The 15,872-nt window shown below is 47.4% G+C and overlaps 1 protein-coding gene across 1 annotated transcript; it reads left to right on the forward strand.

Annotated features, from left to right (window-relative positions):
- Positions 1–7,734: 7,734 nt before the first annotated feature.
- Positions 7,735–10,555, forward strand: SPINT3 (serine peptidase inhibitor, Kunitz type 3). Its single transcript, XM_059133041.1, has 3 exons — positions 7,735–7,814; positions 9,719–9,934; positions 10,438–10,555. The coding sequence occupies exons 1-3, from the start codon at positions 7,751–7,753 to the stop codon at positions 10,446–10,448; spliced, it is 291 nt and encodes a 96-aa protein (XP_058989024.1). The 5' UTR covers positions 7,735–7,750; the 3' UTR covers positions 10,449–10,555.
- The last annotated feature ends 5,317 nt before the right edge of the window (positions 10,556–15,872 follow it).

Raw genomic sequence — 15,872 nt, forward strand, 5'->3', positions numbered from 1 at the left:
ACAATGTTGATATTTTCTTCATAAAAGGCTTTTGGCATTAATTTTGATTTTCTAAACCACTGTATTCAAATACAACTTATCTGGATTATTAAGCTTTTTGGCTTCTCTTAGATTCTGTGTGAGAGGCAAGTGCCTCCCTCAGCTCACCTCTGGCCCAGCCCTGCTCCTGAAGTGAAGAGTAACTTCTCTCATGGTGGGTTTCATGAGCTGCATATTCTTTTTTTTTTTTTTTTTAAAGATTTTATTTATTTATTTGACAGAGAGCGATCACAAGTAGGCAAAGACGCAGGCAGGGAGAGAGAGAGGAGGAAGCAGGCTCCCCGCTGAGCAGAGAGCCCGATGCGGGACTCGATCCCAGGATCCTGAGATCATGACCTGAGCCGAAGGCAGCGGCTTAACCCACTGAGCCACCCAGGCGCCCCATGAGCTGCATATTCTTCTGAGAGTGACTTGATAGGGACCTAGAGGGAAGGTGGTACCAGGTGCCTGGTTGTGGGGGCTGCCCGGCAGAAGAGAAATGAAAGGGAAGGTTGTGGTTCTACAGGACAGCCTTAACCTGCTTTGTGGCTCTGCCTGGCACTGCTACCGTCTCCTCTTCACCTTTTGATGAGTGAATCAATTCAATCACATCCATTAAGAATTCAAAGTAGAATGGTTTCTCTGTGATCTTTAGGTTGTAGGGTTTGGAAATCTTTATTTTTTTATATAATTTTTTATTTTTTATTAACATATAATGTATTATTAGCCCCAGGGTACAGGTCTGTGAATCGCCAGGTTTACACACTTCACAGCACTCACCATAGCACGCACCTTCCCCAATGTCCATAACCCCACCTCCCTCTTCCGACCCGCCCCCCACCCCACCCCCAGCAACCCTCAGTTTGTTTTGTGAGATTAAGAGTCTCTTATGGTTTGTCTCCCTCCCGATCCCATCTTGTTTCATTTATTCTTTTCTTACCTCCCAAAGCCCCCATGTTGCCTCTCAACTTCCTCATATCAGGGAGATCATATGATAATTGATTGAAAATCTTTTTTTTTCACGATTTTCTTTATCTTCTAAGTTTTCTGTAATGAACACTTAACTGCATTTATTATCAGAAAACAGAAAAGGAAAGATGTTTAATTACTCACTTGAGGAACAGAATCATTCCCAACTAAGCAAGATATTTGTTTTATTCAAGAGAACTGGATAGACCGAGGGAGTCACGTATGTCCACATTCCATCACTGTTCGCCTGGACTATTGCAGTATCCTGCAATATATGGTCTGCAATATATGGCAATATATCCTGCAATATGGTCCCTCTGTCTCTGCCCTTGGGCCCCCCTAGACTCCACTCTCCACTGCAGTCAGAGGGATCTTGTTATCACTTTAGAACTATTGGATTGCTCCTACATCCAAATGCTTAGCAACTCCCTGTCTCTCCTTAGAGCCAAAGTCTGAGTTCTCATAAGGTCCTACAAGACTCTGCACAACCTGCCCACAGGACCTCTTTGTCCTCATCACAATCACATTCCACTGTCCCACCCCACCCGCTCAGTTCCAGCCACCCTGACCTCCTCACTGCTGCTCAAACACACCAGGCAAGTTCTTCCCTCCTAGTCTGCTTCCTGCACTGTTATTCCACCAGCTGGTCACCTGGCACGCTCTCATTTCCCCCCAGCTCTGCTCAAACATCTTTTCACAGAGGGTTTCCTTGACCCGTCTACAGTATGGGCATCGCCTTCTTTATCCCTGTCACTCCCTATCAGCAAAGCACTAGCCATGGCCTGCCCACTGACCCTCTTTCTCTATTGTCTGTCTCCCTCCTGCCGGGCAGGCTCTTTGTTGTGTTTGGTTTACAGCTGTGTCCCCACACCAAGAACAATGCCTTGTAGGTACCTGACAAATATTTGTCAGATGAATTCATCTCCCATCCCCTGTTCACACGGGTACACAGCCACTGAACAGAACGAATATAACGAGATTCCTGTTAATAAAATATCTGTTTGATCACGGGGCACCTCTGTATAATTAGGAAGCTAGCTCTAACATTCTGTATCCTCGGAGGATCACAGAATAATATCAGACACGGGCACACAGGGAAGGGCCTTGGGTTATTACTAATTTTCTAACAGTCTGGGAGAAGCACAGCCTTAGCCCTCTGGGCAAAGTCCCCGAGGCGCTGCATTTCTTGCTCTCTGTCTTCTCTTGCCTCAGGCACAGCAGAAGCTCTGTTCAGCTGCTCCAGGCCCTTCTGTTTCATTTCAACAATGGAGAAATAAAATGATTCTTTGACACCTGACTTATTTTTTCCTTGGGGAAAGGAGACAGGTAGACAAAGTCTTTCAAACTAAGACATCGTAGCGGATAATGGACATCATGGGCCATGAAGCCTTACTAAATCTTTGTATTCATGGTTGGTAATCCTTTCAAAGAACCTGTGTGGCAGGTACCCCCATACAAAGTTAAAAAAATCTGAACATAGGTGACTTGCACCAAGTCACATGGCTATTAAAGTGGTAAGGTCAGGACAAGATACTATTCCAAACCAACCCCTATAACAAAACCCCCGACTTCTGTGGGAAATTGTTAAAATGCAGATAACTAGTAGAAATGCAGATAATAGGACTTTGGGGGCATTGCCCACACCCGTTACTCCCCTGTCCCTGAGCCTCACCCCACCCACCAAAGCACAGGGATTAGTGAGTCTGGGTTTTTTCCCTGGCACCAAAGATGTGCTGTCTCTACCAACATCAGCCAGTTCTCCAACACCAACTGGGCGTCCTACAAGTCTATTCACTTCTGATGCGAAATCTTCAGAGTTAGTACAGACCCCACAGGTTAAGGGCTCAGTCCCACAAGACTGCCCTGTATTCGGGTGCCAGTCACAAGTCCCTGGGACCACCCATACTTCTGACCAGCCAGCTGTAAATTCAGAGCTTCCTTGACCACCGCTGGCCCAGGTTCCATAATTCATTAGAACAACTCACAGAACTCAGGAAAGCACTTTACTTACCATTACCAGTTGATTATCGAGGATAAAACTCAGGAACAGTCAAATGGAGGGCTGTATACGACAAGGGGGGGCTGCTGGGAGGACTCAGAGGGTCACCCTCAGAGCACCTCCATTTATCACCAACCTGGAAGCTCTCTGAACCCTGATATGTAGGAATTTTTGTCGAGGTTTCATTACATAGGCAGAGTTGGTTAAATCTTTGGCCATCGGTGACTGAATTCTCTAAGTAGCCTTCTCCTCCTCCCCAGAGGCTGGGTGAGGCTAGGGGCTGAAAGTCCCAACCCCCTAATAACCTGAGCAGTTTTTATGGACCCTGCACCCTCCAGCAGCCATCCAGGGGCTCCTTCCTGTGGCCATTCATTAGCATCCAAAAGACAGTACCTCCCAAGTGTTTCTAGAGTCTGGGCTGTAAGTGGGACAAAGATCTAAGTTATTTGTTTCATTATACTACTGTGGGGTTCAGGGGAGAGGCAGACACCAGGAACAGGGAATCTCAGAGATGAGGCTCAGGTTCTGGTCGATGAGCATTAGGCAGGATAATGTTTTAAAAGCTGAAAACGTGCTGATCTACTTTTTAGAGTCCTGAAAAGTCCCTGCCATTAAAACTTCCTGCCTTCCCTGAAGACATGCAGAGTGGTTTGGCTCCTCCCACAGAACTGCCCTCCTTTCCAGGCCCCAGCCTCCAAAGGACAGGTGAGCAGGACTTACTTGGGGAACAGGTTACTGATTTCATCCCCTGGGGGGTGCTGGCTACCAGGGGGCTCAGAAGAAGGAGGAGGACTGCCAGGAGACAGAAGGGGATCGTCTTCAAAGCCTTTGGAAGGGCTCCTATGGAAACCTAAGGTCTGACGGAGCTTTTCACATCCCAGCAGAGGGGTGGGGACAGCCGATGGGGAGGGAGAGGATTGGGGAAGGGGAGAACCTGGGGTCAGTCCTGTTCACGGGCTGCGTAACCTCACCACCTCCCCAGGCTTCTGCCTGCAGGGGACAAAATGCTCAGTAAATAGCCTTCTCAAACTTTATCATGCCTGTGAGTCACCTGGGGATCTTGTTCAAATGCGGATTCCTTTCAGCAGGTCTGGGGTGAGGCTGTCCAGGAGAAGCTGCATTCCTTACAGGCTCACTGCTATAGAATGTCCCCAGCTCCAGTTTCTTCCCTCTGAAATGGTCGTCAGAACCACACTTGGGTTCATCAATTAAGAAGTTCTGACTGCTTGGACCAATGGCACATTAAATTCTAAGTAGGCACAAGTCATAAAAAGCCTTCAGGGCAGTTTCCACTTTAAAGAAATCTTCTTGTTGTGCAAGGAATAACAGATCAATAGCAGATGGGAATCTCTGAAGCCAAAGCTGGAAAATTGGTGGGCGTGGGCCAAGCACCTTAGAGCTGTGAGAATGAATGCTCCCCACCTAAATCCAAGGTGCCTGTGCTAGGCTGAGTTGGTCCTGCCCATGTGCCTGACCACAGTAAAAACCCCAGACACTTGGTCTTCCGCGAGCTTCACTGATGGGCAACACTTCAAATGTGTTGGGCTGGGGAAATGAAACACATCCTGTATAACTAGGCTGGGGGAGGGAAGCCTGTACCTGGTTTCCTCCATTCTTCACACCCTATGCTTCTCTCCTTGGTTAATTTTAATTTGTACCCATTTGCTGTAAACTTAACTATAACGACTTCTGAGTCCCGTGAGTCCTTCTCATGAGTGGAATCTGAGTATGGTCTTGGGGACTTCAAACACAGGGAGTTTCCACTGTTATCTCCAAATAGAAACTGAAGTCCAGAAAGGTTAAAGAGATGAGCAGAGGTCGCACAGAATGTGAGTGGAAATGTTGATGTTTAAATTTGTCCGTCTCCAGTGGCCATACTTTTAACAAGTACTAGAGGACAAGTGAAGATAATCTCACACAATTTATGCCTCTTAAGTAGAAAACTCAACAGTAGGGACAGAAAAGTTATTAAAAGCATAACAGAAGAAAATTCCCTGCTCCATCCAAAATCTGTGTGACACCTGTGTGGCTCAGTGTGTTGAGTGCTCAACTCAATTTCGGCTCAGGTCTTGATCTCAGGGTTGTGAGTTCATTGCCTACAGCAGGCTCCACGCCCAGTGTGGAGTCTACTCGTCTCTCTCCCCCTGCCCCTCCCCCCACCTCGCACTCTTCCCCCCTCTCTCTCTCTTTCTCAAATAAATAAAATCCTCTTAAAAATTTGTAGATTTGGGGCACCTGGGTGGTTCAGTGGGTTAAGCCTCTGCCTTCGGCTCAGGTCATGATCTCAGGGTCCTGGGATCGAGCCCCGAGTTGGCGGGGTGGGGGGGGTCGTCTCTGCTCAGCAGGGAGCCTGTATCCCCCTCTCTCTCTGCCTGCCTCTCTGACTACCTATGATTTCTCTCTGTCAAATAAATAGATAAAATATATTTTTTTTAATTTGCAGATTTTTAGCACTCCATACCCCATTAAAAATTTAAGAAGGAAGCCTGGGTGGTTCAGTGGGTTGAGCATCTGTCCTCAGCTCAGATCATGATCCTGACATCCTGGAATCAAGTCCTACATCAGGCTTCTCACTCAACAGGAAGCCTTCTTCTCCCTCTGCCTCCTCTCCCCATGTTTGTGCTCACTTTCTCTCTCTGACAAATAAATAAATAAAATCTTAAAAGAAAAAAAAGATGCAGAATGATACCAAAATAACATTGTTAATTTACTGGATCTCAAAGAGAAGCAAAGAAGTCTTTAGACATTCCGGTAGGAAAAGAGTAACCCCTAAGGGAGAAAAACTTTCAGGCAACGTCTTAGCAATGTTCCATGGCAGAACCAGTGGAGCCAGGTATTCCCAGTTCTCAAGTTTTGGGAAAAGAAAACATAACCCAGGAATTTTTTACCCCATCAAATTTTCTTTCAAGTATTAAGGCAATATGCAAAAATTCTCAGAAAATAATACCTGCAAACTCTAATAGTTACTTTATGTGGTGGAAGTTCATTGTCCAATATGGTAGTCACTAGCCACATATGGCTGCTAAGCATGCAACATATGGCCAGTATGAATCATGAGGTGCCACAAGTGTGAAATACACACCAGATTTCAAAAGCTTAGTATGAAGAAAAGTAAAATATTGATGGGAATGGAAGTTGGTGCGGCCTCATTGGAGAACAGTGTGGAGATTCCTCAAGAAATTAAAAATAGAACTTCCCTATGACCCTGCAATTGCACTCCTGGGTATTTACCCCAAAGATACAGATGTCGTGAAAAGAAGGGCCATCTGTACCCCAATGTTTATAGCAGCAATGGCCACGGTCGCCAAACGGTGGAAAGAACCAAGATGCCCTTCAACGGACGAATGGATAAGGAAGATGTGGTCCATATACACTATGGAGTATTATGCCTCCATCAGAAAGGATGAATACCCAACTTTTGTAGCAACATGGACGGGACTGGAAGAGATTAGGCAGAGTCAAGCAGAGAGAGTCAATTATCATATGGTTTCACTTATTTGTGGAGCATAACAAATAGCATGGAGGACATGGGGAGATAGAGAGGAGAAGGGAGTTGGGGGAAATTGGAAGGGGAGGTGAACCATGAGAGACTATGGACTCTGAAAAACAATCTGAGGGTTTTGAAGGGGCGGGGGATAGGAGGTCGGGGTACCAGGTGGTGGGTATTATAGAGGGCACGGATTGCATGGAGCACTGGGTGTGGTGCAAAAATAATGAATACTGTTATGCTGAAAATAAATAAAAAATAAATTTAAAAATATTGCATTAGTATGTTTATTACATGTTGATTATACATTGCAATGGCAATATTTTGGATATGTTAAGTTAAATTAAGTATTATTATAAGTAGTCTTAGGATGCCTGGGTGGTTCAGTTGGTTGAGTGTCTGACTTATGATTTCGGCTCAGGCTGTGATCTCAGGGTCGTAAGATCAAGTCCCACATCAGGCTCTGTGCTCAATGAGGAATCTGCTTGAAATTCTCTCTCTCTCTCCCTCTGTCCTTCCCCCTACACACTCTGTCTCTCTAAAATAAAAAAAAGATATTTTTAAAAACTAGTCTTACCTCTTCTTTTTACTTTTTAAAATGCAGATACTAGAAAATTATACTGGAATGTATTTCATTATATTTCTGTTGCACAGGACTATAGTAGAATTTGGGGAGGGATTTGCTTCTTTTTACTATTCACTGTAGCTCGATATTTTAAAAATAAGTATGTTGATTTATATAAAACAATAAACTCATTGTTTCTAAATTAAATAAATAAAGCAGTGAACAAAGAGCTATGTTTTCTCTGCTGGGATGTCGAGACAACTAGCTGGAAAGATCTGGATGGGAACCAGTAATAACAGAATGGAAAACAGCTAAGTTGGTTTCTTAGTGACTCTTGTCCAACCCACTTATTTTACAAATAGGGAAACTGAGGCCACCTAAAGTCACTTCAGGTGACTGAGACCATCAGTCCAAGGTCACAGGAACTCAAGTCTGGAGTAGATGAGGCTAGAGACTGGCTTCCAGATGCTGCAGAAACACTGACTTAGGGCACTTGCCCAGTAGCCTCCAAAAAGCCCTCCAAGCCAAGAGGCGAGGCCTCCAGGTAGACACCCACTTCCTCTGGGCCCACACTCCTTGCCCAAGGTGCTTCCTCTTCCAGGTAATGAGAGGCCAGGTACTTCTCTCAATGCAGAGGAATAGGGCCCTTCTGCTTCAGCTGAAGGTATAACTTTAGCCTCTGGCCGGACCCTAGGAGACGGCTACTGGCACCATGAAGTTCAGACCGCTCCTTGTCTTCTGCGTCCTCTTCTGCCTGGTGAACATCACCAGCTCAGGTGAGCTGAAAGGTTAAATAGAGGATCCCTGAGACCCACAGCCTGTGACTGGGGTAGGGGAAATGTAGGGTGGGGAGGATGGCTCCACAGGGCCACCTAGTCACTTCCACCTTGGGTGGAAACCAGGGCCTAGGCTCGGGAAGAGGCTTGTCTATCTGGGGTCAGACCTCACAGATGTCTATTTGATTGAATTCAATCATCACCAAATTTAATTTTTATTACAAAGCAATACATGTGTTGGTCTTAAAAAGACAAACAAGGGGTGCCTGGGTGGCTCAGTGGGTTAAGCCGCTGCCTTCGGCTCAGGTCATGATCTCAGGGTCCTGGGATCGAGTCCCACATCAGGCTCTCTGCTCAGCATGGGGCCTGCTTCCCTTCCTCTCTCTCTGCCTGCCTCTCTGCCTACTTGTGATCTCTCTCTGTCAAATAAATAAATAAAATCTAAAAAAAAAAAAAAAAGACAAACAATATGGAAATGTGTGGTTAAAAGTGGGTCCCCTATTTTACAGAGCCCAAATAATCTTTCTCTTTCTCCTCCCGCCTCCTCCTCCTCCTCTTCTTCTTCTTCTTTTCCCCCCAAATAATCCTTCTCCCCCAGAATCCTACTCCATGGATTCTTATGAGAAAAACAAATCTTCATACTGCTTTAAAAAGGAGGTCAGGTTCTGAAACTTGGCTGTACTCTGGAGGCACCTGGGGGCTACCTGGGTCCCACATTCCCAGAATCTGATTTAATTAGTCTTGGGTAAAACCTGGGAATTTAAAGGATTCTAATGTTCCACCAAGATTGAGAATTGCTGCCCTAATGAAAGACCTTGAATTCCCTTCCTAGAATTCTAGCTTAGGGTTCTCCCAGGAAACGCAGCCTGTCCTATCAATTGAAGATTCCCAAAATGGTACCATGGAGCAGAGTTGACCCATGAACTCATTGTCTGAGGGATGCTATCTTTGTCAGGGAGTGTACACATATCAAGGCAGAGTATATTGTACCCCATGAAGGGATACATTGGGATCCACAGCCAATTAGTAGGGAAGGGTATGTGTGTGTGTGTGTGCGTGTGTGTTTCTGTGTCTGTGTGTACACGTGTCAGATAAATCACTTGTGATAACCAGAGCCAGATGTGAAAGGAGTTAAAATAACAGGTGTTTCGGTAAAATCGATCCATTTCTTTATTTTTTCATTATTCACGGATACTGAAGTTTTTTACTGTAAATATCTTTTTCCTAGTTATAAAAATTGATACTTGTTCATTGACATTTAAATGACACTAAAAATAATTAGAACATAAAAATCATTTGAAATTCCACCACCCAGGAAAATTACTACAAATATAATGGTGAACCACCTTCTAGTCATCACTACATGGGTTTATAGATTTATTCTACATCAACAGGACCATTCTAGATCTTGTCTTTTGAAATTTGATTTTTGTTCCACAAAATTATGAACCTCCCTCCATTTGATCAGCACTATGCTTATCAATGACTATATGTAACCTATCAATCCCCTGTTGATGAACGTCGATACCTTTTCCAAATTATATGCTTTTTTGCAATCATAAACAAAGCTACCTCAACTATCTTGAGTCAGGTTATAAGAAAGTGTAGCACGCAGAGCCTGGGACTTGAAATTGGAACTGGGTTTAAACCCCAGGCCTCAATGATTGGTTTTAGGAGCTTTGGAAGATGATCAAACCTCTCTGAAACTGTTTCTTCATTTGTGGGGTAGGGACAGTAATGTCCGCTCCAGAAAGTCATTTAAATCATGCAAAAAAATGGCAAGCACTAGCACAGTGCTTGGTGTAGAAGGTGTGCTTCTAAACAAACAAAAAAAACGAACAGCTTGTGTCAGTTCCTTCAAAGGACACCTAAGTGACAATACCTGTCCTTCCTCACTCCTGCAGCCCATCTCAAGAAAGGGGCTCCCTGGGAGCTGTCCCAAATTCTGCCTGCCCTGTGCCAGCTCCCCCCAGTGAGGGGTCCCTGCAGAGGCCTCTTCTACCGGTACTTCTACAACGACACGTCCAGTGAGTGTGAGCGTTTTACCTACAGTGGCTGTCAGGGCAATGCCAACAATTTTGAGACCACGGAGATCTGCATGAGGATCTGTAAGCCCCCTGGTGAGTCCTCTTGTAGAAACAGGAGAAGCCACGCTGGTGACTGGGGCAGGGGGTGCTTGCAGGAAGGGAGACGGCGTGGTGGAGGATGGTGGTGATGTCCTGATGATGGTACTGTGCGAGTGATGGGGGCGGAAATAATCAGATGCGCCACCAAGAGGTGCCTGCGTGTTTGGCAACGGGAGTGCTGGGGAGGAGACAGCAAGGATGTGGTTGATGGTGGTTTGGAGGGTGAAGATGAAAGCAGTTTTGGGGAGGAGTGAGGCTTTTCATGTAAGTGGTGGTGTTGGCCACGGGGAAGACAGCTGTGTAAACTTCAAGGGGATGATGGTGTTGACGGAAATGGTGGTGTTGGTGGCGGTGATCAAGGTGGGAAGTGAGAGAGCTGAGGAGGCTCCCGGGTGGTGTTTGTTGAAGGCAGTAGCTGAAGAGTCCGGCTGATGGCTCTGGCCCTAGGTCACCGATATGCCGGCCAAGAAAGAAACTGACTGCCATCTCCATTACAGAGACCAGGTAAAGGACAGCTGAAGACCAAGCCTGCATCCTCCCAGCCTTGTCTGAAAGCTACTGGGCCTCCCTTCCTGGGCTTGGTCCCTGCTCGGAACCCATCCTGTTACCCTCCAGGCCTGGATCAATAAAACATTCAAAGTTGGTGTGGCCTGAAGCTTTCCTATGAGGGCCCTGGGGCTCTCCTCATGAATTGCTCACAACCACCTCGGCTCTTAAGAGTGATCAAACCTGCCTCACCCCCACCCCTACCCCCTCAGGCCTCATTGTCCTGTGCCCTCAGAAGAAGGCTAAGGACTGGGGTGGCTGGGTGGCTCAATTGGTTAAGTGCTCAACTCTTGGTTTTGGCTCAGGTCATGAGTTCAGGGTCCTGAGACCGAGCCCCGCATCGGGCTCTGTGCTCAGCGTGAAGTCAGCTGAGACGAACTCCCTCTCCCTCTGCTCCTTCCCTGCTTCTGCGTGCTCTCGCTTCCTCAATAAAATAAATTTTAATAATATTAGAAGAAGGAGGAGGAGGAGGATGTGGAGGAGGAGGAGAACGAGAAGAAGAAGAGGAGGAAGAGGAAGGGGGAGGGGGTTGAGGACGAAGGACCTGTTTCCTACCACCAGGGACACATGGAAGCCAGACTGGATGCAAATTTGGGGACCTTGCATGTCTGTCTCCAAAGCCCGGCCACCTGTCCCTTGCTGCCTGGGGCTCTGCTGATAGGCCTACTTCCACTCTTCCTGTCCAACAGGAGGTATATCCTAGAGGGTGGAAAGGGCTAGAAAGTCAGGGAATCTTGGTCATTCCGGTGGGAATTTCCCTCCATGCACAGGGATCTTGGAAAAATGAGGATTTTATATATTTATATATAATATATTTAATTGTGGTAAAATATATACAACATAAAATGCACCATTTCAGGGCGGCTGAGTAGCTCAGTCATTAAGCATCTGCCTTTGGCTCAGGTCATGATCCCAGGGTTCTGGGATTGAGCCCTGCTCTGGGCTCCCTGCTCGGAGGGAAGCCTGCTTCCTCCTCTCCTGCTCCCCCTGCTTGTGTTCCCTCTCTCGCTGTGTCTCTTTCTGTCAAATACATAAATAAAATCTTCAAAAACAAACAAAGAAAAAAGCACCATTTTGCCCCTTTCTAAGTATACGATGGAGTAGGTCTTAAGTATACTCACATGGTGGTGCAAGCATTGTGACCATCCAGTTCCAGAACATTTTCAGCTTCCTAAACTGAAACTTTGTGCCCATTAGAACGAACTCCCCTTCCCTGTCCCCTTCTCCAGGCCCAGGTCACGGCCATTCTACCTTCTGGGTCAATTAACTGACTACTCCAGGTACCTCACAGGAGAGGGACCATACAGTAGTTGTCCTTTTGTGCCTGGCTTATTCCAGTCAGCGTAATATTTTCCAGGTACATCCCTGTGACATCCTGTCAGGATTTCCAGAATATTCTGGGAAAAAAAAAAAAAGAGAATATTCTGTTGTTACATAATTTTTGGAATGCTGGATGGCTTCTGCCCTGACCATCGCTGCCACCTACCCCCACAACCTTCTCCTGCTGCCCTACGTGTAGTCCAGCCACTTCCCCTTCCTTGAAAGAGACACTGCTGCCCAGGACCTAACAGAAATACTAGAATCCAGAACCTGGAATTCCCAGACTAGACCCCTGTCTTTGGTGATGTCATTCGTGTCCTTGGTGTGCCCGTCCCAAAAATATATCTACTTGAGAGAAAAGGTATGTTTCCCCCATTCTCTTTCGTGTTCTTAAACTATCTGAGAGATTGAGGTCTGGAAGACTAATTGAGGACAGCCTGTGATTAGTATTTGAAGTTGTGTCTATGCTCTGAAATGTAGGCATTTAAAAAATATGATTATTACAAATAATTTTAAAGTAAAAAATATAAATACACACGCGACTCAAGAATTTAATCAGTTGCTCAGATTGTCGAGATGGGACAGTAACTGAGCACCTTTGTGCGAGTCGTAATTAACCATGCATTTCTCTCCCTTCCCTGGGTTTCCTGGATCGCAGCACTTACTCCAAAGTGTTTTAAGTGTGTTTGTCTCTGCCTCCGGGCCGTGAGCAGCACAGGGACTGTGTGCAATGCATGTTTTGTAAAGAACTTAACGTATAGTAAGCAGTTAACCAGCAAGCACTGAATGAATCAATAATTTGTGATTTCATTCTTAACTGCCTGGGTTCGTAGAAACCACATGAAGCCACACCCAATCCAACGGTCTGTCCCAGACTCAACACCTTCTCCCTCTCTGCTGGGATCAGTCCAGTCTGCTCTTCCTGATACTCTCACCTCCTCGCTGGCCTCCCAGTGTCCGTTCTTACCTCCCACAGTCTGTGCTCTTCACAGCAGCCAGAGTGATCCTTTAAACAGCAAAACCTTTGCTACCACGTGCTATTTTTCCTGTTGGAGGGTAGGTTCCTGGGTCCTTACTGCACCGACATACATGCATGAGTAGGTAAGTAACACACAAAACGGGCCACACACGGACCCATGATGAGAGAATGATGAAGCAAGAATTATTAACCTAACATGCATCAGAAGGCCAGAAAAGTACATAAGCGAATAAGCAAATGCAAATCTGATAGTGTCCTTGCCTCCAGGGCTCTCTTCCTCCTGCCCCAGCCAACCTGTGCAAACTCACCCCAACCCCACCCCATCCCCAGCTCCAGCTACTGGGACTTCCTTGTTTTGCAGACACACTCAGTGAGCTCTTGCCACACGGTGGTTGCTCTGCTCTTTCATTGGATTTCATGTGATTTTCTCCTTCACTCTGCTTGGATCCCTGATCATTCCTTCTTAGAGGTCTTGACCATCCATTTCCTGTTCCCACTGCTTTCCTTTTCTTCGGGACTATCGTGCTACAAGGACATAGTGGGATTGCGCTATATACCTTTTAGTGCAGCCAAGTTTTTTTGTCTGCCTCCCTAGTTAAACTGTAAACACCACACGGCAGGGATTTCCTTTCTTATTCACTAGTGCCTAGAGGAGTACTGGGCACAGGACAGATACCTCACACGTATTTGCTGAATGAGTAGACAGATGGATAACAGAAGTGCCAGACAGACAGGTCAGAGGTTAGGTGAGTAAATGGATGAATGAATGAGCATACAGCCTCAGTGAAGAAGTGAGAATGGTCACAAAAGGGTTCCTGGAAGGAGCTCGAGGTCAGGGACAGAGGCAGGGGGGCATGAAAGGGAAGAACAGGCGACGAGGCAGAGAAGCCGGAAAAGACAAGGCTGATTGACTTTGCCTTCTTCCCCGCTTCCCAGCACCCCTAGCTCAGGACGGGGGACTCCGTCTCTCAACCCAGTTCTCAGTGAAAAACAAACCCTTTTGGGTCCACAAGGCTGAGGCCTCCCTGCCACCTCTCCAGATCCTGGTCACGGGGGATGGGGAAGGGGGTCGAGATCTGGGTGCCCCACTGCTCCTCCCTGAGCCCTCTGAAGGCACCAGGCAGGCCGGCAGTAAACCTCCCCCGGCAGCTGTTGCCAAAGCCTGCCTGACCCCCAAGCCAGCTGTCTCCCAGCCTCTTCCGAGAGGACCAGCCCTGCCTTGTCCCAGGTCTCCTGATACATGTGCAGTGACTGAGTGACAGTAACAGGGAGAGTTGGTCACAAGGAATTGTCCCTGGTGTTGAAGGAAAACTGGGAAAGGAGACTCGTTCTTCTGGGCAGTTCCACTTGTGCAAATCTCCTTCCTCTACTCATTCGCTCACTGCTTTTCCCGAGGGAGCCGTCAGAGGACAGAAGTTCCCTTTTCTACCCCCAGTGCTATGCCCACGGCAGTTCTTGTGAGGGGAAAGTGGACCTCACAATGCCCGGGGGGGGCCTGACTGGCCTGGCCTTCAGCACCTCTGGCCCTCCCCTTGGAAATGCCCAGGCCCTGAGTGCATGGACTAGGGAAGATGGTCCTGGTGCGGGCACAGCAAGAAGTTCAGGGCTCAGAACCCCGATGTTTGGGTGACCTGGCTTGCTTAGCAGTGAAAGGACTGCGTGATACTGGTGCATTCATGCACTCGTTCCCTCGGCAATTACTGGAATGCAGACCACATACCATGCTCTGTTACAGACACTGAAGCCACAAAAAGACAAAAATCCTTGTCCTTATGGAGCTTAATGATGAGTAAACAAGGTAAGTGAGACCCGTGGCATGTTGATGGCAGTGAGAGACATCGAGGCACAGAGAAGGGCAAAGGAGGAGCTCGTAGGGGGCACAGCGGCTTAAACAGGTGTGGCCAGGAAGCCCTCATCCACAGACGGCACAGGAGGGGGTTGGTGGGAGAGGAGCCGGCTTCTGGATTTACTTTGAAGATAGAGCAGAGCGGTCAAAAGAGCAAGCCTGACAGGTGAGCGAAGCATCAAGAATGGCTCTAGGGTTTTTGGCCTGGGCGACCGGGATGGCCAACCACCCGTGTGTGTTGGGGAGAGTAGGGGAGAGCGTGAGGATGCTTGGCTTGGGAGATACTAAAGCTAGATGTCCGTTAGATGTCCCAGTGCAGCCGGCAGGCAGGCAGTGGGAAAAATGAATCTGGAATTCAGGGAGGGGCACAAGACATGGTGTTGCCAGTGCACAGATTACGTATGATGTATATGACATATGTCGTGGCAGCGGAGGTGGTCCCAGTGCCCGCCCAGCTGGGGGTAGAAGGCACAGCCAGGCCACAACTCCATGCTCTCCGGACGTGGCAGGCATCTTGCTCCGGGCGGGAGCCTCAGCTATCCACCCGCCCACTGCATGCTCCTTATTTACACCCTGCCTATTCGTGCCTGGAAGAAACTCAAAAGAAAAGCATCTTGACCAAGTTGCCTTTGCCTGTGGGCTAGATGAGCTCATCACCTCCTTCCTACACACACGTCCCTCCTATGTCCTGGGAGCTCTTGGAAAACCCTCAGAGGCGACCTACCAATCCCATCTATGCTGGCTGTGAGGACGTTGCCAGTACTATCGTGCTCAAGACTCTGCCCTCGTACTCGTGGGGTTTCTGGGTGCTCCTTGCCCTTCCCATTCCTACCCTTGAACTCCAGACTCCAGGCCAGAATAGCCTATACCCAGTCATAATGTCCTGAGCTGGATCCGGTCCAGATGGAAGACAGCCCCTGTGCCTCCGGAGCTTAGAGTTCAATGGAAGATAAAGAACAAGAACAACGAGGGTGAAAGGAACCTGTAAAGGTTAAGTCCAGGGAGCTCTGGGAACAGAGGGAAGGGGCACCTACAGCAGCTTGGTGTATCAGGGAAGACTTCCTGGAGGAACTAACTCTCTGGTTTTTAAGAGTGGTTTTAAGAGTGAACCAGGCAGTAGAGGGCAGTCTCTGGCTGGGGGAACGGGCATTCTAAGCCGGACTCTTATGATGGGAGAGCTGGGAAAGGGATGGGCAGATGGCAAATACTTACTACACTTAATGCCAAGTGTGCCAGAGGCA

This window comes from Mustela lutreola, chromosome 9 (assembly GCF_030435805.1).
Source record: "Mustela lutreola isolate mMusLut2 chromosome 9, mMusLut2.pri, whole genome shotgun sequence".
In the NCBI taxonomy this organism is placed as follows: domain Eukaryota; kingdom Metazoa; phylum Chordata; class Mammalia; order Carnivora; family Mustelidae; genus Mustela; species Mustela lutreola.

Coding starts and splice junctions, on each gene's coding strand:
- SPINT3 (XM_059133041.1), top strand. CDS start 7,751: ATGAAGTTCAGACCGCTCCTTGTCTTCTGCGTCCTCTTCTGCCTGGTG. Junction 7,815..9,718: donor GGTGAACATCACCAGCTCAG/GTGAGCTGAAAG, acceptor TCACTCCTGCAG/CCCATCTCAAGAAAGGGGCT.